This window comes from Staurois parvus, unplaced genomic scaffold, assembly GCF_062004578.1.
Source record: "Staurois parvus isolate SC_StPar_1 unplaced genomic scaffold, SC_StPar_1.0 ptg000078l, whole genome shotgun sequence".
Classification (NCBI taxonomy): domain Eukaryota; kingdom Metazoa; phylum Chordata; class Amphibia; order Anura; family Ranidae; genus Staurois; species Staurois parvus.
Window position 1 is genome coordinate 7799308 of NW_028317874.1, and position 24825 is coordinate 7824132.

Below are 24825 nucleotides of genomic sequence, written 5' to 3' on the forward strand. Positions count from 1 at the left end.
CCACCCATTTCACTCAATAATTCCTGAGCACAAATGTCCTCCTCTACCTCCTCCTCTTCTTCCTGTCCTGCCCCCACAGGGGTCATGTGGCGTTGAGATCTGTGCGCCACGTCTACCGCACCCTGACCAGCCATTGTTAACAGCATTTGTTCCAGGACGTGCAACAGAGGAATGACGTCGTTCATCCCATAGTCCTGCCGACTCACGAATAGCGTGGCCTCCTCAAAGGGCCTGAGCAAGCGGCAGGTGTCACGCATGAGCTGCCAATGGCTGACATCGAAGTTACACAGGGGAGTACCTTTATCCGCTTGTAACATCATGAAATCGGTGATGGCCTTTCGCTGTTCGTAAAGGCGGTCTACCATGTGTAGGGTTGAATTCCACCTTGCAACGTCGCAGATCAGGCGATGCTGTGGAATTCCGTTCTGCCGCTGCAGCTCAAGGAGGGTGTGCTTTGCGGTGTAGGAATGGCTGAAATGCATGCAAGGTTTACGTGACATTTTAAGGATGTCTTGCAGTGGGATGGTGGATTTTAGGAACCGCTTGACAACCAGATTGAACACGTGAGCCATGCATGGCGCATGGCACAACCTTCCTTGACGCAGAGCAGACACCATGTTCTTTCCGTTGTCGGTCAACATGGTTCCGATTTTCAGTTTGCGCGGAGACAGCCATCTGTCGATTTCTCTGTTCATTACACTGAGAAGTTCCTCCCCTGTGTGACTACGTTTGCCTGGACCTGGCAGCAGCATGAGGAGGCGGTACAGGGGCCCATGGCAGATTAGGGGCCTGGCAGCAGCTATGGGAGGCCCGTAATCTGCCAGCACCCTATGACAAAAAATGGAACACACCAGCAGTGTGAGGAGACCTGAAAGTGGCACATGGCAGAGTGTGGCGATGGAGACAGCAGCAATGGGAGGCCGTACAGGGACCCATGAGACACTCTGGACCTGGCAGCAGCATGAGGAGGCGGTATAGGGGCCCATGGCAGATTAGGGGCCTGGCAGCAGCTATGGGAGGCCCGTAATCTGCCAGCACCCTATGTCAAAAAATTGAACACACCAGCAGTGTGTGAGGAGACCTGAAAGTGGCACATGGCAGAGTGTGGCGATGGAGACAGCAGCAATGGGAGGCCGTACAGGGACCCATGAGACACTCTGGACCTGGCAGCAGCATGAGGAGGCGCTATAGGGGCCCATGGCAGATTAGGGGCCTGGCAGCAGCTATGGGAGGCCCGTAATCTGCCAGCACCCTATGTCAAAAAATGGAACACACCAGCAGTGTGTGAGGAGACCTGAAAGTGGCACATGGCAGAGTGTGGCGATGGAGACAGCAGCAATGGGAGGCCGTACAGGGACCCATGAGAGACTCTGGACTTGGCAGCAGCATGAGGAGGCGGTATAGGGGCCCATGGCAGATTAGGGGCCTGGCAGCAGCTATGGGAGGCCCGTAATCTGCCAGCACCCTATGACAAAAAATGGAACACACCAGCAGTGTGAGGAGACCTGAAAGTGGCACATGGCATGAGACACTGTGGACCTGGCAGCAGCATGAGGAGGCGGCACAGGGGCCCATGGCAGATTAGGGGCCTGGCAGCAGCTATGGGAGGCCTGTAATCTGCCAGCACCCTATGACAAAAAATGGAACACACCAGCAGTGTGAAGAGACCTGAAAGTGGCACATGGCAGAGTGTGGCGATGGAGACAGCAGCAATGGGAGGCCGTACAGGGACCCATGAGACACTGTGGACCTGGCAGCAGCATGAGGAGGCAGTACAGGGGCCCATGGCAGATTAGGGGCCTGGCAGCAGCAATGGGAGGCCCGTAATCTGCCAGCACCCTATGACAAAAAATGTAACACACCAGCAGTGTGTGAGGAGACCTGAAAGTGGCACATGGCAGAGTGTGGCGATGGAGACAGCAGCAATGGGAGGCCGTACAGGAACCCATGAGAGACTCTGGACCTGGCAGCAGCATGAGGAGGCGGTACAGGGGCCCATGGCAGATTAGGGGCCTGGCAGCAGCTATGGGAGGCCCGTAATCTGCCAGCACCCTATGACAAAAAATGGAACACACCAGCAGTGTGAGGAGACCTGAAAGTGGCACATGGCATGAGACACTGTGGACCTGGCAGCAGCATGAGGAGGCGGTACAGGGGCCCATGGCAGATTAGGGGCCTGGCAGCAGCTATGGGAGGCCCGTAATCTGCCAGCACCCTATGACAAAAAATGGAACACATCAGCAGTGTGAGGAGACCTGAAAGTGGCACATGGCAGAGTGTGGCGATGGAGACAGCAGCAATGGGAGGCCGTACAGGGACCCATGAGAGACTCTGGACCTGGCAGCAGCATGAGGAGGCGGTATAGGGGCCCATGGCAGATTAGGGGCCTGGCAGCAGCTATGTGAGGCCCGTAATCTGCCAGCACCCTATGACAAAAAATGGAACACACCAGCAGTGTGAGGAGACCTGAAAGTGGCACATGGCAGAGTGTGGCGATGGAGACAGCAGCAATGGGAGGCCGTACAGGGACCCATGAGACACTGTGGACCTGGCAGCAGCATGAGGAGGCGGTACAGGGGCCCATGGCAGATTAGGGGCCTGGCAGCAGCAATGGGAGGCCCGTAATCTGCCAGCACCCTATGACAAAAAATGGAACACACCAGCAGTGTGTGAGGAGACCTGAAAGTGGCACATGGCAGAGTGTGGCGATGGAGACAGCAGCAATGGGAGGCCGTACAGGGACCCATGAGAGACTCTGGACTTCGCAGCAGCAGGAGGAGGCGGTATAGGGGCCCATGGCAGATTAGGGGCCTGGCAGCAGCTATGGGAGGCCCGTAATCTGCCAGCACCCTATGACAAAAAATTGAACACACCAGCAGTGTGAGGAGACCTGAAAGTGGCACATGGCATGAGACACTGTGGACCTGGCAGCAGCATGAGGAGGCGGTACAGGGGCCCATGGCAGATTAGGGGCCTGGCAGCAGCTATGGGAGGCCCGTAATCTGCCAGCACCCTATGACAAAAAATGGAACACACCAGCAGTGTGTGAGGAGACCTGAAAGTGGCACATGGCAGAGTGTGGCGATGGAGACAGCAGCAATGGGAGGCCGTACAGGGACCCATGAGAGACTCTGGACCTGGCAGCAGCATGAGGAGGCAGTATAGGGGCCCATGGCAGATTAGGGGCCTGGCAGCAGCTATGGGAGGCCCGTAATCTGCCAGCACCCTATGTCAAAAAATAGAACACACCAGCAGTGTGTGAGGAGACCTGAAAGTGGCACATGGCAGAGTGTGGCGATGGAGACAGCAGCAATGGGAGGCCGTACAGGGACCCATGAGAGACTCTGGACTTCGCAGCAGCATGAGGAGGCGGTATAGGGGCCCATGGCAGATTAGGGGCCTGGCAGCAGCTATGGGAGGCCCGTAATCTGCCAGCACCCTATGACAAAAAATTGAACACACCAGCAGTGTGAGGAGACCTGAAAGTGGCACATGGCATGAGACACTGTGGACCTGGCAGCAGCATGAGGAGGCGGTACAGGGGCCCATGGCAGATTAGGGGCCTGGCAGCAGCTATGGGAGGCCCGTAATCTGCCAGCACCCTATGACAAAAAATTGAACACACCAGCAGTGTGAGGAGACCTGAAAGTGGCACATGGCATGAGACACTGTGGACCTGGCAGCAGCATGAGGAGGCGGTACAGGGGCCCATGGCAGATTAGGGGCCTGGCAGCAGCTATGGGAGGCCCGTAATCTGCCAGCACCCTATGACAAAAAATGGAACACACCAGCAGTGTGTGAGGAGACCTGAAAGTGGCACATGGCAGAGTGTGGCGATGGAGACAACCCACCGACTGTTTTGCTCGCTGCCAAGCTGCCACCCTCTTCTCCTGATGATGCGGAAGCAATAGCCTGATGACGACGAGGCTGCCAAGTGCGAACAGCCTCATCATCATCAATTAGGGTCTCCGCCTCACTACTAGCCCCCTCGGCTGCGTGTGGGTCAGGAGACAGACCTGTCTCTAGACCGGCTACCGAGCCACTCTCCTCGCCACTACTTCTTCGCCTGGCTGCTGAAGAGGCGGATGTCTCCCCCCGTTCCTGACCGCCCTCTGTTAGCTCTTCCTCACTGTACTGGATGACACCGGGAGCACTGGCCTCTGGCTGCGAATAGTGCTGCCTCGACCCCTTCCTCTGCTGCCACGTCTGCTCGCTCCTAAAACATTGCCTCCTCTGCCACTCCTCTGCATGTTGTCTGACATACTCTTTAATTCAACGATTCTGTGTCCCTGAGTAACAATTCTGTGTCTGTCCCTGAGTAACAATTCTGTGTCCCTGAGTAACGTTTCTGTGGCCCTAAGTAACAGTTCTGTGGCCCTCAGTAACAATTCTGTGTCCCTCAGTAACAATTCTGTGTCCCTCAGTAACAATTCTGTGTCCCTCAGTAACAATTCTGTGTCCCTGAGTAACAATTCTGTGTCTGTCCCTGAGTAACAATTCTGTGTCCCTCAGTAACAATTCTGTGTCCCTCAGTAACAATTCTGTGTCCCTCAGTAACAATTCTGTGTCCCTCAGTAACAATTCTGTGTCCCTCAGTAACGTTTCTGTGGCCCTAAGTAACGTTTCTGTGGCCCTAAGTAACGGTTCTGTGTCCCTCAGTAACAATTCTGTATCCCTCAGTAACAATTCTGTGTCTGTCCCTAAGTAACAATTCTGTGGCCCTAAGTAAAGTTTCTGTGGCCCTAAGTAACGTTTCTGTGGCCCTAAGTAACGATTCTGTGGCCCTAAGTAACGTTTCTGTGGCCCTAAGTAACGTTTCTGTGGCCCTCAGTAACAATTCTGTGTCCCTCAGTAACAATTCTGTGTCTTTCCCTAAGTAACAATTCTGTGGCCCTATGTAACGTTTCTGTGGCTCTAAGTAACGATTCTGTGGCCCTAAGTAACGTTTCTGTGGCCCTAAGTAACGATTCTGTGGCCCTAAGTAACGATTCTGTGGCCCTAAGTAACGTTTCTGTGGCCCTAAGTAACGTTTCTGTGGCCCTAAGTAACGATTCTGTGGCCCTAAGTAACGATTCTGTGGCCCTAAGTAACGGTTCTGTGGCCCTCAGTAACAATTCTGTGGCCCTCAGTAACAATTCTGTGTCTGTCCCTAAGTAACAATTCTGTGGCCCTAAGTAACGTTTCTGTGGCCCTAAGTAACGATTCTGTGGCCCTAAGTAACGTTTCTGTGGCCCTCAGTAACAAATCTGTGTCCCTCAGTAACAATTCTGTGTCTGTCCCTAAGTAACAATTCTGTGTCCCTCAGTAACAATTCTGTGTCCCTCAGTAACAATTCTGTGTCAGTAACAATTCTGTGTCCCTCAGTAACAATTCTGTGTCCCTGAGTAAGAATTCTGTGTCCCTGAGTAAGAATTCTGTGTCCCTGAGTAAGAATTCTGTGTCCCTCAGTAACAATTCTGTGTCCCTGAGTAACAATTCTGTGTCTGTCCTTGAGTAAGAATTCTGTGTCTGTCCCTGAGTAACAATTCTGTGGCCCTAAGTAACGTTTCTGTGGCCCTAAGTAACGTTTCTGTGGCCCTAAGTAACTATTCTGTGGCCCTAAGTAACGTTTCTGTGGCCCTAAGTAACGTTTCTGTGGCCCTAAGTAACGGTTCTGTGTCCCTCAGTAACAATTCTGTATCCCTCAGTAACAATTCTGTGTCTGTCCCTAAGTAACAATTCTGTGGCCCTAAGTAAAGTTTCTGTGGCCCTAAGTAACGTTTCTGTGGCCCTAAGTAACGATTCTGTGGCCCTAAGTAACGTTTCTGTGGCCCTAAGTAACGTTTCTGTGGCCCTCAGTAACAAATCTGTGTCCCTCAGTAACAATTCTGTGTCTTTCCCTAAGTAACAATTCTGTGGCCCTAAGTAACGTTTCTGTGGCCCTAAGTAACGGTTCTGTGGCCCTCAGTAACAATTCTGTGTCCCTCAATAACAATTCTGTGTCTGTCCCTAAGTAACAATTCTGTGGCCCTATGTAACGTTTCTGTGGCTCTAAGTAACGATTCTGTGGCCCTAAGTAACGTTTCTGTGGCCCTAAGTAACGATTCTGTGGCCCTAAGTAACGTTTCTGTGGCCCTAAGTAACGTTTCTGTGGCCCTAAGTAACGATTCTGTGGCCCTAAGTAACGATTCTGTGGCCCTAAGTAACGGTTCTGTGGCCCTAAGTAACTTTTCTGTGGCCCTAAGTAATGATTCTGTGGCCCTAAGTAACGTTTCTGTGGCCCTCAGTAACGTTTCTGTGGCCCTCAGTAACGTTTCTGTGGCCCTCAGTAACAAATCTGTGTCCCTCAGTAACAATTCTGTGTCTGTCCCTATGTAACAATTCTGTGGCCCTAAGTAACGTTTCTGTGGCCCTAAGTAAGGATTCTGTGGCCCTAAGTAAGGATTCTGTGGCCCTAAGTAACGTTTCTGTGGCCCTAAGTAACGTTTCTGTGGCCCTCAGTAACAAATCTGTGTCCCTCAGTAACAATTCTGTGTCTGTCCCTAAGTAACAATTCTTTGGCCCTAAGTAACGTTTCTGTGGCCCTAAGTAACGGTTCTGTGGCCTTCACTAACAATTCTGTGTCCCTCAATAACAATTCTGTGTCTGTCCCTAAGTAACAATTCTGTGGCCCTAAGTAACGTTTCTGTGGCCCTAAGTAACGATTCTGTGGCCCTCAGTAACATTTCTGTATCCCTCAGTAACAATTCTGTCTATCCCTGAGTAACAATTCTGTGTCCCTAAGTAACGTTTCTGTGGCCCTAACTAACGATTCTGTGGCCCTAAGTAACGTTTCTGTGGCCCTAAGTAACGTTTCTGTGGCCCTAAGTAACGATTCTGTTGCCCTAAGTAACGTTTCTGTGGCCCTCAGTAACAAATCTGTGTCCCTCAGTAACAGTTCTGTGTCTGTCCCTAAGTAACAATTCTGTGGCCCTAAGTAACGTTTCTGTGGCCCTAAGTAACGGTTCTGTGGCCCTCAGTAACAATTCTGTGTCCCTCAATAACAATTCTGTGTCTGTCCCTAAGTAACAATTCTGTGGCCCTAAGTAACGTTTCTGTGGCCCTAAGTAACGTTTCTGTGGCCCTAAGTAACGATTCTGTGGCCCTAAGTAACGGTTCTGTGGCCCTCAGTAACAATTCTGTGTCCCTCAATAACAATTCTGTGTCTGTCCCTAAGTAACAATTCTGTGGCCCTAAGTAACGTTTCTGTGGCCCTAAGTAACGTTTCTGTGGCCCTAAGTAACGATTCTGTGGCCCTAAGTAACGTTTCTGTTGCCCTAAGTAACGTTTCTGTGGCCCTCAGTAACAAATCTGTGTCCCTCAGTAACAGTTCTGTGTCTGTCCCTAAGTAACAATTCTGTGGCCCTAAGTAACGTTTCTGTGGCCCTAAGTAACGTTTCTGTGGCCCTAAGTAACGATTCTGTGGCCCTAAGTAACGGTTCTGTGGCCCTCAGTAACAATTCTGTGTCCCTCAATAACAATTCTGTGTCTGTCCCTAAGTAACAATTCTGTGGCCCTAAGTAACGTTTCTGTGGCCCTAAGTAACGTTTCTGTGGCCCTAAGTAACGATTCTGTGGCCCTAAGTAACGATTCTGTGGCCCTAAGTAACGTTTCTGTTGCCCTAAGTAACGTTTCTGTGGCCCTCAGTACCAAATCTGTGTCCCTCAGTAACAATTCTGTGTCTGTCCCTATTTAACAATTCTGTGGCCCTAAGTAACGTTTCTGTGGCCCTAAGTAAGGATTCTGTGGCCCTAAGTAACGTTTCTGTGGCCCTAAGTAACGTTTCTGTGGCCCTCAGTAACAAATCTGTGTCCCTCAGTAACAATTCTGTGTCTGTCCCTAAGTAACAATTCTGTGGCCCTAAGTAACGTTTCTGTGGCCCTAAGTAACGGTTCTGTGGCCCTCAGTAACAATTCTGTGTCCCTCAATAACAATTCTGTGTCTGTCCCTAAGTAACAATTCTGTGGCCCTAAGTAACGTTTCTGTGGCCCTAAGTAACGTTTCTGTGGCCCTAAGTAACGATTCTGTGGCCCTCAGTAACAATTCTGTATCCCTCAGTAACAATTCTGTGTCTGTCCCTGAGTAACAATTCTGTGTCCCTAAGTAACGTTTCTGTGGCCCTAAGTAACGTTTCTGTGGCCCTCAGTAACGTTTCTGTGGCCCTCAGTAACAAATCTGTGTCCCTCAGTAACAATTCTGTGTCTGTCCCTAAGTAACAATTCTGTGGCCCTAAGTAACGTTTCTGTGGCCCTAAGTAACGTTTCTGTGGCCCTAAGTAACGATTCTGTGGCCCTAAGTAACGTTTCTGTGGCCCTAAGTAACGTTTCTGTGGCCCTCAGTAACAATTCTGTGTCCCTCAATAACAATTCTGTGTCTGTCCCTAAGTAACAATTCTGTGTCTGTCCCTAAGTAACGTTTCTGTGGCCCTAAGTAACGTTTCTGTGGCCCTAAGTAACGATTCTGTGGCCCTCAGTAACAAATCTGTGTCCCTCAGTAACAATTCTGTGTCTGTCCCTAAGTAACAATTCTGTGGCCCTAAGTAACGTTTCTGTGGCCCTCAGTAACATTTCTGTATCCCTCAGTAACAATTCTGTCTATCCCTGAGTAACAATTCTGTGTCCCTAAGTAACGTTTCTGTTGCCCTAAGTAACGTTTCTGTGGCCCTAACTAACGATTCTGTGGCCCTAAGTAACATTTCTGTGGCCCTAAGTAACGATTGTGTGGCCCTAACTAACGTTTCTGTGTCCCTAAGTAACGTTTCTCTGTCCCTAACTCTCTCCCTGAATACAGCCAGGTCTGCCTCTGTTGAATGACTGGAGGCAAATGGAGAATTCTAAAATGGCCGCCATTTATAGCTCGACCATTACACTGTGCTGGCTGGCTGGCTGCTGATTGGCTAATGCGATCACATGTCATGAATGAATGCATTATGGGTCAGCGCGCCTTGTCTGCGCGCCTTCCCAGACATCCCCGCTCCGTCGCCGCACATGTCGCCGCCATTTTAGGAAAAATTTCGATTCGCGCATCCGAAGTCTGCTTATTTTCGGATTTGACGCGAATCGAAATTTTCCTAATATTCGAAACGAATTCCACTTCGCCTACTTCGATTCGCTCATCTCTAGTTGTGAGCTATAATTGAGAGGGACTTGTTATACAGCCTGTAGTTTAACTGCTTCCATGCCGCCCTATAGCAGAAATACTGCTACAGGGTGGAATGGGTGCGCAAAATCACAAATTTATACGTGATTTTGCAGTTCCGGGTAGGGGGCGTGCGCGGCCTTGGCTGTCACTCACCGGGTCCCTGCCAGTGATTACTTACCGGCACCTGGTGATCACCGAGTATCTCTGACGGCGGAGAGACTTGTGTATAAACAACACAGACCTCTCCCCTGTAAGCTCCTGTACACTGCTTCGTATGGCTATGAATAGCAGAGCCATACAAAGAAATGTGCTTACAGTGAAGCACACACACAGCCCACATAGTGAAACAGCACACAGTTAACCCTTTGATCACCCCAGATGTTAACTCCTTGCTGCCCAGTGCCATTAGTACAGTATCAGTGCTTTTTATTAGCAATTTCACTTTATTGGTGTCACTGGGGATGTCAGTGACACCAAGTCAGTTCCCCTCAGTGTCAGAATGTCCACTGCAGTCCTGCTATAAATCACTGATCGCCGCCATTACTTGTAAAAAATACATTTTTTTTTTCTAAATTCCAATATATATACCGCTATTTGTAAACACTATCAATTTCATGTAAACCAATTAATTTACACGTATTGGGATTTTTTTTTAGAAAAGGCATGTAGCAGAATACATTTTGGCCTAAATTTATGATGACATTTGATTTTTTTATTTTTTTTACTGAACATGTTTAATAGCAAAAAGTCAAAAATATAAAAATATTTTTTTTGTCAAAATTGTGGGGTCTTTTTTTGTTTATAGCGCAAAAAAATTAAAAACACACAGGCGATCAAATACCACCAAAAGAAAGCTTTATTTGTGGGGAAAAAAGCACATAAATATCATTTGGGGTGCAGCATTGCATGACGGCGCAATTGTCAGTTAAAGTAACTCGGTGCCAAAGTTAAAAAAAAAAGGCCTGGTCATGGGATCTGGATCAGCTTTTGTTCGAGAAGGCAATAATTGCCACTTTGCATTGTGCCTCAGTTCAGTGTATTTGTAGACATTTGCACAAATAGTAAATTCTTAGAGATTGCTGGCAGCCTTTATGACATTTACCATTTTTGCTTTTTTTTTTGCTAGCATTTGCTTTAGCTGTAGCTTGTTTAATCTGTGTGCAGCTAATTTCTTTCTCCTCAGATATTATTTTTTGCATTTATTACTTTATTACCAGGTATTCATTTTTTGCATATTTATTGCTTTTTGACTATCCACAATTACATATGTTGTTTTCTTTTCAATACTGTAACAATTCAATTACTGTGATCACTGTATATTGTATGATGAGACATTATTATGACTTCACTTTTTGCTCCTATAAGTGTCTGACCAACTCCTGTTTGCTTTCTTGCTGTATTTACCAGCACAACCAAGAATGATGCAAGTTATTTTAATACATAATTGTCACACATGATACACCATATAGTAATATTAGAACAGTTATTGATTTTTTTGTGTTTTTCAACTGCCATAAATGTCAAGCGTTTGTTCAGGTAAAATGTTTTATCTGTTCCTGAGTGTATTAGAGCTATATCAGTCAGTTTGTTAACTTGCTATTTCTGTTTACTTTTGTGCAGTGGCAGATGTCCAAGGGCATTGAGTCTGCAAGTCCTGAAACAGCAAGGTTTCGATGAGGAATGCCCTGTCCCTCCTACACACATTCACAATGTCACAGTTCCAGGTGCTGCAGCTGCCTGGGCTGATACCATTGACCTCTTTGGCAGCCAGAAGGTAATATGCTCCATTCAGCATAGAACTGAGGTGTTCACAACAACTCTGGCTTATCATAGGGCTCATTTGCAAAAGAACATTTGTAACATTGTGCAGCATGGTATGCTACAGTGTAGGCAGCCCACAAAAGTTAGATGGCCATCACAAATGCAGGCATGAACCAACTGCCTCCAAGGATGTAGAGGGCTCTGTAAACCTGCCAACCAAGAAGAGCGGCTGGCATTCTCCCAATCAGGGCAAATTACGAGTTCTCTTGCTAGACAATCCTCCAAACCATCAACTGCGTTCGGTGTGCTCACCTTTTCGTTCCTCCACTCGAACTGTTGGGAGTACACACTGTCTATGGATATGGGAAAGCACGTGACCATCTCCCCTTCCTCCCATAATGCTCAATTACTTAGGGCTGAGTGGGCCAATTGCCAGGCCTGACCACTGTTAGAGAAGGGAGTGGAGCAGGTCACTAACCATGTGTGAGCACTGCCTGACATGTAGATTACATGGGGTTTATAGTGGTACTGGTTCTTCTGGGGGCAGATCTACCTGTAGACCAGAGGTGTCAAACTGGCAGCCCTACAGCTGTTGCAAAACTACAAGTCCCATCATGCCTCTACCTTTGGGAGTCATACTTGTAACTGTCAATCTTGCAATTCCTCATGGGACTTGTAGTTTGGCAACAGCTGGAGGGCCACCAGTTTGACACCTGTGCTGTGCACTTAGCTGCAGCATTGTGGGGTTTTTTTGGGGTTTTTTTTAGTTTCCGTGGTCCTTCAAGATTAGTACATTGCACAGTGTAGTCACATATAGCAATGTGGTTTCACAACTACTTTGATCACATCTGACAGGCTTTCTTGTGAGCCCCCATGCCCCAAAAAATATCTAGGATACTCCAGTTGATCTTTGTACTGATTACCAAGCACCAAACTCTCTTATAATGTCATCCAGAATTTTTGAGGTCACAAATTCTTGTCTATGCATGTAACACTGAAGTAGGCCCTTTAACCCATTCAGTGGTGGTCCTTGTTTACCAGAATAGTGGCCCAAGGGACATTTTCTCCATGTCTATTTCCTTGCCAGTTCTACACTTGTAACAAGGAGTGTGAGAAAGTAGGGTGTATCTATGACCTGCCATATGTAAGCAGAATAACTTATGGACATATGCATGAATAGGTACTTATACAACAACATAGTCTATAAAAGCAATGTTGTTACTTCAACTAATTGTAAACTGAAACGGTCACTCACTCTATGTACTCTCTATAGCTGACCCTGGCAGAGATCCTACAGCCGGCCATTGAACTAGCAGAGTCAGGCTTTCCTGTGTCTGAAATTTCTGCTTTCCTATGGAATGCCACAGCCAACAAGCTCCAGGCTGCAAACAACAAATATGGTACAGAACTGCTGATCAATGGACAAGCTCCACACCACGGACAACTCTTCAGAAATCCCTCACTAGCAAACACATTCAAGGTATTTTTTTTGCTTTCAGCATGTGACATACAAAAAGTAAATGCAGTGTCTACAGTACAAATCTAATCACATTCTGTTATAGTAGATTTAAACCCATTCACTCTTATAAACTAAAAGCCTAGTACACATGGTGAGAATATCGGACGAATGATCGACATTTTTTTTGCATGCTAGTCTCATATCGAAAACAGGTTACTAGAGTTACGAAAAATTCTCGAAAGACAGAAAAAAACTTTCTGCAAAGATGTAATGTGTATTGTACTGCATTTTTTCATTTCTGAGTATGCACGGATCTTGGTCACTTAATTTTTTAAGTACAAATACTTTTGCTGATTAAATGAAAATCTGTTATCTTACAAGAAAACATTTTGGGCTTGTCCCTGCAGATAATTTTGCTTGAACTGTCGTGACCAGCTCTCGAAAGCTGTGTACTAACAATCAGATTATCGTATGATCACTCCGAAAAGGTTTTTTTCGGCCAATTTTCTGTGTGTACTAGGCATTAGCCTGGGTTCACACTATAGTTCGCATGTGAATCACACAGGTACCGCATCGCACTCAAATCGCACAGCATAGCACAAAAAACAAGCAGGCACCTTTTTTAAGTCAAGAAAAAATAGGAAAGCGCTTCAAAGTGCAGTAGTCAACAGCGATTTATTATACAATAACAGTTAAAACACTCAAGATCATAGTATATAACAGGCTTATCATTAGTTAATCCCTCCACAGCTTCTGTCTCTGTATCTTCTCTCTGTTGCCAACCAGCAGCTGTAGGGGGAGGTAGGAGCGCAGGCCAAGGTGGCCACTACAGCATCGGAACCACCATGGAACACACTGTGTGTGGTGTGACTACGTCAGGAAGGGGTGGTGATGTGTTTTGGAGCATGCCCAGATCAGCTCCTTCTTCAAGACCAAGCCTACCTGTATTGAGCTGACTTATATACAGAAAAGGGGCTGGAGATGACTGGTGAGAAGGGACGGCTCCGTGCAATAGGCACATATCAGCAATGGTAAAAATTGACAGTAGACTTCTATGCACAGTAAATTATGCACAATGCAATGTACAGTAAATAAATCATAAAAACAATAAATAATAATAAAGGTAAATAATAGCATAATCGAGGACAGTGAAACAAAGTGAGCACCATACAACAATATTAGAAATAAACCGGTGTATTTCACCCCACGCACTGCGTGCATTCCACTGTGGTTCCGACGCTGCGGCGGCCATCTTGGCCTGCGTTCCTACCTCCTACAGCTGCTGGTCGGCAACAGAGAAGATACAGCTACAGCAGTCATGGAGGGATTAACTAATGATGAGCCTGTTATATACTACAATCTTGTGAGTGTTTTTAATGGTTACTGTATAATTAATTTGCTGTTGACTACTGCACTTAGAAGCGCCTTCCTATTTTTTTTTTTTGTATAAAGGAGCCTGCTTCTACTTGCAGAAATGCTGCAATTACAGCCTACCACAGTGGTCTCTGTCCCCTACATAAGTAGGTTCTACCGCATGGATGCACCCTGTGACTACACACTGACCTTTTTTAAGATGAACTGGAACCAGATCGGATGGTTGTTTGGTGTCATGTGATCTGGTGCAGGCAAATGCACTGCTTCTGCGACCTGCTTTCGAGGTGTTATAAACTTGGAATTGGCACCCGCAGCAGATCACAAAACACAGTGCAGGAAATGCACAGGGAGCGCAGCATTTCCCGCAGCAGATATATGTGAACCAGGGCTTAGCATGTTAATGCAATATCAAACGTTGTATTTAAATTTGCAGTCTTCAGTAAAGAATGCTTGGTGATCATGAGGGTCCTTGTTCAGGTACTTCCAGTTATTGGGTGACAGCTGTATCCCATTTGTGCTCCTATGTTGTTCCCCATCACATGTGGCCCTGGTGGACATACTGCATGCTACTGTGCAGGAATCTGCTCCTGAGCAATGATGTGCAGCTGGACTGTGCACTTATTTATTTTATTATTTAGTACAGGTACTTATATAGCACTGTCAATTTACGCAGCACTTTACATATATATATTGTACATTCACATCAGTCCCTAACCTCTCAAGGGGTGTACAATCTAAGGTCCCTAACTCACATTCATACATACACATACTAGGGCCAATTTAGACAGGATCCAATTAACCTACCAACATGTCTTTGGAGTGTGGCAGGAAACCAGAGTACCTGAAGGAAATCTTCACAGGCACAGGGAGAACATGCAAACTCCAGGCAGGAGGTGCTGTGGCTGGGATTCAAACCAATGACCCTAGTACTGCCAGGCGGAAGTGCTAACCATTTAGCACTTGAGTGTATGTAGACAGGCACTTTTTCATGATAAACAACACACAGCAAAATTCAGTTAGAGTTTAGAGGATCTACTTTAATTCACAAGAAAGCTTTGGGCAAGGGGAATTTTCTGCTTAGAATCTGATTTCTTTACTATAGCTACATGGACAGGGTAGTTATGTTTTTGTTCCAGCAATATAGTTTACATTTTCTGCAGCTGATGCATTTATAGGACTTCTGCTCCTCCTGTGTTAAGGTGATTTTCCCTTTTGTCATCATTTTCCTGAGCTATTATTAGTTCCACCTTGTGACCGGCTAATGAGAGCTTGTTCATCTCGTCAACTTGGGATTTCAAGATACTTTTTATGGAGTGCTGATGATATGCAAGTATGTTTGTGTTTCATAATCATACTTCATGGCTCCTAAAATGGTTGTTTTGGCAGAAGGTTTGTTAGCTTATGGCATCCTATTCAGTAAGGTAAAGAACTTTCTGCATGCAGCTTCCCCTGCAGTCCCCCCTAAATACATACCTGAGCCTGATCTCAGTCCAGAGATGTGCACGGTAGCCGAGTCTCTCTCCACTCTTTTGCTCTTCATCGGTTTAGATACAGCAGCAGGAGCCAATGTCAATGTGTCAATCATATCCAGTGATGAGGGAGTGGGGGTTGGAACCGAGCCCCACTCTGTAGTAGGACTAGAGAGAGCTTGCACGAGTGCCCCCATAGCAATCGGCTTGCTGTGGGGGCACCCAGTGGGGGAGAGAAGCAAGGAGCATCAGTGGGGGACCTAAGAAGAGGAGGATCAGGGCTGCTTTGTGCAAAACCATTGCAAAGAGCAGGTAAGTATAACATGCTTGTTATTTCAACCACTTGCCTACCGGGCACTTTTACCCCCCTTCGTGCCCAGGCCAATTTTCAGCTTTCAGCGCTGTCGCACTTTGAATGACAATTGCGCGGTCATGCAACACTGTACCCAAACAAAAGTTTTATAATTATTTTGAGAAAGATAGAGCTTTCTTTTGGTGGTATTTAATCACCACTGAGGTGGTTTTATTTTTTCTTAGTTTCTGTTTTAAAATTTTGTAAATAAGTAATTTTTCTCTTTTACTGATGTGTGCTAATGAGGCTGCAGTGATGGGAATTGATAGGTGGCAATAATGGGCATTGATAGGCGGCACTGATGAGGAGGCACTGATAGGCGTCACTGATGGGCATTGACAGGCATCACTGGTGGGCATTGACAGGCATCACTGGTGGGCATTGACAGGCATCATTGATGGGCACTGAAAGGCAGCACTCATATATGGCACTGATAGGCAGCACTGATTGGAACTGTTAGGGGGCACGGATAGTCGGCTCTGATGAACACTGATAGGTGGCACTGACTGGCACTGATTGGAATTGTTAGTGGCACTGATGGGCATTGATAGATGGCACTAATTGGGTATTGACAGGCATCGCTGATGGGCACTGAAAGGCAGCACTCATATATGGCACTGATAGGCAGCACTGATTGGAACTCTTAGGCGGCACTGATTGGCAACACTGATGGGCACTGATAGGCAGCACTGACTGGCACTGATAGGTGGCACTGATTGGAATTGTTAGTGACACTGATGGGCATTAATAGGTGGCACTGACGAACACTGATAGGCTGCACTAACTGGCACTGATAGGTGTTACTGACTGGCAACACTGATGGGCACTGATAGGCGGCACTGACTGGCACTGATAGGCAGCACTGATTCGAACTGTTGGGTGGCACTGATGAGCACTGATAGGCGGCACTGACGAACACTGATAGGCGGCACTAACTGGCACTTATAGGTGGCACTGATTGGCAACACTGATGGGCACTGATAGGCGGCACTGATAGGCAGCACTGACTGGCACTGATAGTTGGCACTGAAATGCAGCTCTGATGGGCACTGATATGTGGCATTGATGTTCACTGATATGTGGCACTGATGGGCACTAGTATATGGCATTGATGGGCACTGACAGGTGGCAATTATGGGCACTGACAGGTGGCACTGATGGGGCTACGCTGATCATCAAGGCACTGATGATCAGTGCCCTGATGATAAGTGTACATGTCCCCTCTGAGGAATGCCGCTTACCGGCTCTCTTCTCCTCATGTGTTGTCAGCGTGAGGAGAGGACTGCTGATACCTGGCATTTCCTTTTTACATGCGATTAGCTGTGATTGGACAGAGCTGATCACATGATAGAGCCAATGTCATCGGCTCTTTATAGCGATCGGTGATCCGCTGTGTCCCAGGGAGCAGCTAAAGTGGGAGGACATCATAGGATGTCCTCCCAGAACGAGACAGCCACCGCCCATCCGTCATTTCCTTATATGGCAGGCGGGAGGCAGTTAAAGGAAAAAAATCAAGCTTTTAGTATTGCTTTAAAGCAGGGGCGGACTGACCATTTGGAAACTTGGGCACTGCCCGAGGGCCCGGGGTCAGTAGGGGGCCCCATGAGATGCCCCTGGTACCTTTTTCATAGGCTTTTTTGAGTTTGGGCAAGGACACAGGGGCCCCATGATCCCCTATTGCCCGGGGGCCCCATGAGTTGTCAGTCCGCCCCTGCTTTAAAGTATATCTATATACAACCATTTTTTTTTTTTTTTTTTTTTTTTGGATAGAGTGAAGAAGGGTGAGATCCTTTGTCAGGTTTTACTGCCTTCTGGAGCTTCATTGAAGAGAAATTACTCTCTGTTTTGAGGACAATGTATTACCAAGCAGGAAGTGAGATAAAATCTAAAGAAGGCAACAATATAGCTCTGATAGGGGTTCTATTGTCCCCCTAAAAAAACAAAAACACGTTTTTACTTCTGCCTTCAATGATGTTTAGGAGTTCCCCTCACTTCCTGTCTAGTGAATAGCTGGTCACCTGACAGTGAGTATAAGGAAATATCTTTAAAAACTCCAGACAGCAGTAAAAATGGATGGGTCCTAATCCTTCCCCACTCTAAAGCAAAACCTTTTTTCAGTTTTGGATAGATACACTTTAAATTCATTACTTCCCAACAAACACTAAAAAATGCTTTCATTTTATCTATGCTGAGTCATTCAGAATAATTTTGGCATCAGTAGAAAATGTTATGGAATTGATTCAAAACTAGAGTGGGAATTTGTTTGTAAAAAAGTTTCTTTTATACATTCTAAAGCAATTTTTTTATTTTATTTATTTTTTATTGTATGTGCATTCTTTTTTTTTTTTTACAAATAAACATTTACTGCAGGACAAATGACTCCTGGAGCACTATGAGTTAGTCAAGAGCAGTACAGCAAAACTAGCTCCCTTTCACAAACAGCTATTTCTCTGTGAAAGTGTGGACTTCTAGCCATCTAATTAGGATGACTGATCAAGTTTTGTCTGTAAGAATCATGCTTACATTAAGAATGAGCAAATGGCTACTTTTGTGTACTCTTAAAGTCTAATACAAAATCCAACAAATGACAATGTAAATAGCTTGCGGGGTGGTTCACAGCAGAATACTTTCCTTACTCGTTTCCTGCACCGCGCTGGAATGCATTGCCTTTGCAATCTGCTGTGGGATAAATTATCAATGTGGTTAGCACTTTTTACTTTGTAGAGCTAAAGTTATGAATTCTGTTCCACCAAGTTCATTAACTCCATAATATTTATATACTTTTCCCTGCTACTCCAGTTTCCTCCCACCACTTGAAAACATTTTCTTTTGACATTTGGTATACTGGCATTCGGTCCTACGTGTGTAAGTACTGACTTGTATATGCACAGTAGAGTTTTTTGATAGTAAGCCCTTTGAGGTCAATGACTGCTGTGAACGATTCTATACTGTATATCTTTTAGAGTTTATTTCCACTATCCTAAATTGAGAACACCTACAGTAGAAGTGTTACATTTTCAAATGCACATACCAGAACTAATATTTAAAAATTGTTGCTTACCTTTTGATCTGCCTAAAATGCTGCCTAGCTTTCTCTTTCTATGTAATGGTTGGGAGAGGGCTGGAGAGTTATGTTGACCATAAATGAAGCCTAAGTGGAGCTAAAATTAAAGATAAAAGAATCAGCACAAGGGACATAACTTACAGCCAGTAGGATACATCCCTTGTGCTGCTGCTTCTTCTTCTTCTTTTAGTTAAAATTCTCCTTCATCTCTGCCCCCAGCCCCACAGTTGTAGTGTAGTTTGTCACATTTCAGAATGGGGTGTCCATAATTGTAAAGGGTGACTTGAATGAAAAAAGATTGCGAAAAACAGCTTTATACTATACTGTCTGTCCTTACAAAGGTTTAAAGATCACATGGCTTGGGTGGTACATTGTATGTTAATGCACTTAGGTATGTTGTGTGAGTGGAAACACGTAAAAAGTTTTATGGTTTCTTGAATTAGACTGTAAAAGTGGAAAAATGTGTTAAAGTCATGTGTAATATTACATCAAAGCATCAGTACAACATCAAATTTTATGAATATTGAAATTTCAATAAGTGCGTAATGCATTCTAACTAAATAGATAAAAATAGAGCTAGGACTGAACAGTCCTATCACCCATGTACACATTACTCACCTTTGTGCTATGAAAAGTTAATATTATTCACTCTTACATTGTTAAGAGCACTGATGAGCAGTCTCATCGTGTGACTCATTAGTCTCAAGGAAAGCGTACCATGCTGAGAAGAACTTTTTATCAGCCTACTTTGATCCCACACACTAGACTATGTGCATTAATGGTGATCATATGTAGGTAAGCCTTATCTTGCACCCATAATACTGAAATCCACGCCTGCAATTTGTGACTGATAATACAAGTCACAATATAGTTTAAAGGCCAGGAAACACCTCTTTCCAGCAAACTCCAAGTAAGGTTTCCACGTGTCATAAATGTTACAGGTATTAAGATTCTGCTGGTAGATAGTTGTAACTGTCATTCACCTTAATACCGTATAAAATTTCTCTGCCGTATATTTAGGATGTTGTTTTCTTTAAATTGGCTTTTAAAACCTAATGGTGGCCAAACATGCATAGCACAACAAATTTCTCCATCCACGCTGTTTAGCTCCCCTGCCAACTATTGTATTCTGACAGCAAACAAACTCAACTGTTAGAATGCAGGAACAGTGGCTGCATCTGGTTGGGTGCAATAACTCCTTGGCTGATAATTTTATACCTTCTTCCTTTTGAAAAAAAGTAAATTTTGTTGAGCCCAGTGGTGCCAATAGGGGTATTCATGCTGAATTGGCCAAAATCAAGCAGTGTATAGCAGCCTTAACATTGGCTTCACAGTCATATGCTTTGGTAGTGCACACATTAAAGTAATTTGCAGTAGGTCATTTTGAAAGTATATCTGACACACCTGCATTACAGTGCATCACAATGCTCAGTGAAACTGTACTGTTTGTTGTAGTGTGCTATATCATACAAATTGTACAAAAAGTGGATTTTCTTACCCCTTGTGGTATGTTGGCAGCCCATTCAAGGGTTGCCTCAATGCAAACCATGTAAATACGTGACATAATGAAGGGTAATTCATGGCACTGGATTGAGAAGGTTTAAATGAGGCCTGACTCTAAGCAGCTCCTTTTTTATGTAGTTTTGGATAGACTAGTTTTGGATAAAAGTTAGAACTTCTGTTAATTCCTACTTCCTCTCTGCCCTCCCTGGTCACCACTCAAGAAGTGAATTACCCAAAGAGGGCACAGAATGACACAACTGGCAGAAGACATACTGTAACTCTTCCCCACTCTATATGGGCTATAATTGCTTTCTTTTCCATGGATGTGTATGCAAACCCAGTTAAAAGTCTTTTGATTTACTTGCAGGTCTTATCTAAATTGGGCAAGAAAGGATTCTATGAAGGAAGGATTGCGCAAGCCATTGTAGAACTGGTGCACAGCATTGGTGGTGTGTTGGACCTTGATGACTTGTCAAGCCATGTGACCGAAAAAGTACAACCAATTTCAACTACATACAAGGTAATGATACTATAAATGCATTATATCATGAGAGCCACAGTCAGAGTCAGATTTCCCAATACAAACACAAGGACCGAAGTGATGGTTTACTGGTGCAACTGAAACTCGTCAACTACCAGCCTGTGCATGCAATTTTGACTGTGCTAAATATGGCCACTGGGAAACCAACAATAATCTGGACATGTATTATTTGTTACCATATTCCTGCTTGAAAAAGCAAATGCATCGGTCTTTGTATAGCCAAATTATAGATACGTACATATATTGTTTGCATTTTGTAGATTTAGAAATGAATTGAAATAAAGATGCGCCCAGACTTCGCAAACTAAAGTATTTACATATTACGATCAATGAGTAAAAGTACTGCAAAAAAAGCCCACATGCACCTCTGTGGCTATAGACAGTGTGATGAAAATCATGTTCAAAGTTTAAAACAGGCACTGCAGTTACCACTTTTTTCCCCTTACTTTTCATGGAAGCAAAATCTTGGTGGACTGGCAGCCATCTAATGTGAACACATGACTGATATTTCTAAACTGTTATAAACCAACCAAAAGTCCTTGTAGCTAGAGAGGTCAGTGAGGGCTTTTAAAGCTCTTTCCCTGCTTCTTATGAATATGCAAATAATTTAAAGTAGTATTAAACGCAAAACAAAAAATGTATTATATTGTTGCTTACCAGTCACTAGATGTGGAGGCTGCATTAGTTTTATTTATTAGGTTTTTACGCTCTGTTTTCACCTGGTTATCTGGCCATTACACACCTCATGTATTACACCTCTACTCTAGATGAATGAGCGCAGGGCACCTTTAGATAGCAGCATTGTCAGTCTAGGGGTGAGTGTTAGATGGACTAGCAGATTTAGATACACTAACAACAGTTTTGCTTCCTTTTGGGATAAAGGCTTTACATACTGTACATAAATAAAAGTGGATCATTGTAAGCACCCCTGTCAGTGTTAAATAATTTGTCTCAATCATCTCAATCCTGTAACTGTAATATCTGTAAGAGAGCTTTTTCTTCCGGAAAACAGCAGACTTACTACTAGCTGGACCACCAGGTGAAAATAAAGGAATGAAAGCCTAAAAAAGATGCAGCTATCACATCTACAAATTGGTAAGCTGCAATATAATAAATGTTTGCTTTTAGGTTTAATACTGCTTTAAAGTCCATTGACTGGGCACAGGCACACTCTTAGAAAGCGAAGTTCCAGAAATTAATATTGACATGCTTGTATCTGCTAAAAAGCCAACCGTTGATGCTTACATGTATACACATTTGGCAGATTCATGTGCTTCTAGGCATAATATCAGAGCCTCATTAGTACAGTGCAAGAACATAGGAGACCTGTGAGTACAACCCATGTATGCAGAGTGTTGCTCACTATGCTGCAAATACTATACCTAAATGAATATGTAAAATAAAATATGAGCGATCAACCCACTCCTGACTAGTAACAAATATTGAGGACCAATGTTTTGAATTCATAATCTACCCAGTTATCTGATATCTAATTGCTGTTAATTGCAGTCTTTTCACAGCTCATGTTGCACTACCCTGCTGGAGCTATGTGGTAGATTGGGTTCTCTGTTCTTCTGCTTTAACTCTGAGAACAACTTCCGCCCCAAGGGAACATCAGATTAAGCAAATATAGTCTTTTGGACTAGTTTGGATTTTTGAAATTATTTGAACATCATGGATAATAACGTGCATTTTTATTTTATTTTATGGATTCTTTGTTTTTTTCATTCTATCACATTATCTCTCTGTTGTAATGGTACCTCTCTATCATCATCTATGATGTGATGTCCTTATACAGGATGATAGATATTCTTTGTAATTTGAATATTTCCTTATATTTATTCACTAGACAAAAAAAACTGTATTCTCTCACATCAACCTGACATATCTACCACTGTTTATTTTTGTTTTCATTACATATTCCTCTATTCTTTTCTTATTCCCTTTATTTCTTAATTTTTCTCTAAAAAAATTGTACCATCACATTAAAGTTTATAAACTTCCTTCTTCAATATTCTCTTATTTAGCCTTCTAATATATATATATATATATATATATATATATATATATATATATATATATATAAAAATATAATTTTTTTTCACATTAAAATATTTTCATTTTCTGTATTCTTCATTATTTTATTGATTCTTTGTTATTGTTTTTCTTTTTATTTCTTTTTAATTATTTTTTTACTTTTTCATCATTATTTATGTTTTGACCTTTTTACGTTTTTTCTTTTTCACAATCTTTCCCCCTTTTTTTTTTTTTCTTTATATCTTACTTTTTCACCTTTTACCTTTTATTCATACTGCATTTGTCTTCACTTCACAGATCCCCTTACACCACACACGCTGGAAGGAGCCCTGCAAGACACTTCTTTATTCCCTTGTGCATCCAGGTTCACTTGTTTATAGTCATAAGACAGTGGAAACATACAGATCCATTATTTCAAACTACCTTTCTTCCAGAATTTTAGGTTACTATTAATGCAAGATATGGAAAACATGCCTTATGGAGTAGGGGGTTAGATAATAGCAAAAGAGGATACATAATCAGGCTGTAATGAACTGAGTGACATTCAGCCCAAAAACCATCTGACAAAGCCATGTATTCTATACCTTGTAGTAATTATAACTAAAAAGCCAAAACATTTACAAGTGAGGTGGATTGCAAACAGTTATAGTGCATGGAAATTGTTCTTTTTACTACCTACACTTTGGTTCACTTTGTTTCAGAAGAGCTTAGAATCTGTCAAATCATTTACATTTATTGGGCTGTAATATTAGTTTGGGGGGTCTTAGTGGTGACCTTTTTGCCTGATTTACCCCTACTTCTTCTACATTGGATGTCAATGAATCAATAACGCAGCCCCAAGTGAAATTAATCTGTTTACTCATTTGTATTTATAATGGGTGCACAACTAGACATTGAAAACTTTTTTTAGAAAAATGTAATTTGTTAAATACAGCCAATAGTCCACACAAAAACAATTATGATTTGTTGACTTCAGAAGAAACCATTGTTGTCACAATGTGCTAAAGTGCACTATAGTTTGACTGTGGCCAATATTTTGACTAATCTTGACACTCTCTGAAATACTACATTAATTAAAACAGTGGCTACATAGTGTGGCAGCATTCCAACGTTTACTGATCTGAGATAGATCATGTTGGTTCACCCAAGTAGTCAGAAAGACATTAACATCTTCATTCTGCTCATGGTCACATTTTGTCTCCAGATAGAGGACCCTCACACATCTTTCAACCAGGGCACATTGGTTCTTGCTAGTCTCTGTGTCTGACTCTATAGTGCTCCACCTGACTTGCACTGGACCAAGGTGAAATGTGTCCAGTTGCAAGATTCTGCCTCTTAGAGAAAAAGTACCCTCCCTTGCCACACTAAAGAGGAACTCTGTGTCACTTGCATAAAATTTCACTTTCAACTTCTTGATATGACCATCACTGGGCTAGGATTATGCATGAAATTTTTAGTGGCTACAAGGCTTATCCCCAGGAAATAGGTGCAGGAACTTAACACGATCTCCCCCCCCCCACTCCCACAGACACACACGCACACGCCATACATAAAATAGTTGGTGTGGTCAAATTTCACTAACAGTGGGAGGGTCTTAAAGGGGCATTAAATACCAAGAGTTCATTATGTACAGAGCAGGGGCGGACTGACCATTTGGAAACTCGGGCACTGCCCGAGTGCCCGGGGTCAGTAGGGGGCCCCATAAGATGCCCCTGGTACCTTTTTCATAGGCTTTTTTGAGTTTGTCCAAGGACACAGGGGCCCCATGATCCCCTATTGCCCGGGGGCCCCATGAGTTGTCAGTCCGCCCCTGGTACAGAGTGCAGAGTTCAGGGGTGCACTGCACACAGAGTGCAGAGTTCAGCCTTCTTCCACAGCTGTTTACCTCTGCAATCCCCATCTACATCCCTCTTTCACCCTTCTTCAGCTATGACCTCTGCATGCAACCTCCCTCCATTGTCCCCTTCTTCTTCCCCCTCCTTAAAAGCTCCACCATCTTCCAATTGTCTTAATTTTTTCTATATTAAGCTGATGCACCCAGCTGGCTCTAGTACCTCCCTGCACACTAGTAACTCCTCCTCTTTCATGTGCAGGGAGATCATCTAG

At 44.2% G+C, this 24825-nt stretch overlaps 1 protein-coding gene across 1 annotated transcript in view; it reads left to right on the forward strand.

Moving 5' to 3' along the window:
- LOC149469243 (uncharacterized) overlaps positions 1 to 24825 on the forward strand; it is a 110243-nt gene that overhangs the window by 24599 nt on the left and 60819 nt on the right. Inside the window, exons 4-6 of the mRNA XM_089669520.1 lie at positions 10780 to 10933; positions 12194 to 12400; positions 20509 to 20661. Coding sequence (XP_089525646.1) covers positions 10780 to 10933; positions 12194 to 12400; positions 20509 to 20661 — 514 coding nt within the window. The remainder of the gene's footprint in view (positions 1 to 10779; positions 10934 to 12193; positions 12401 to 20508; positions 20662 to 24825) is intronic.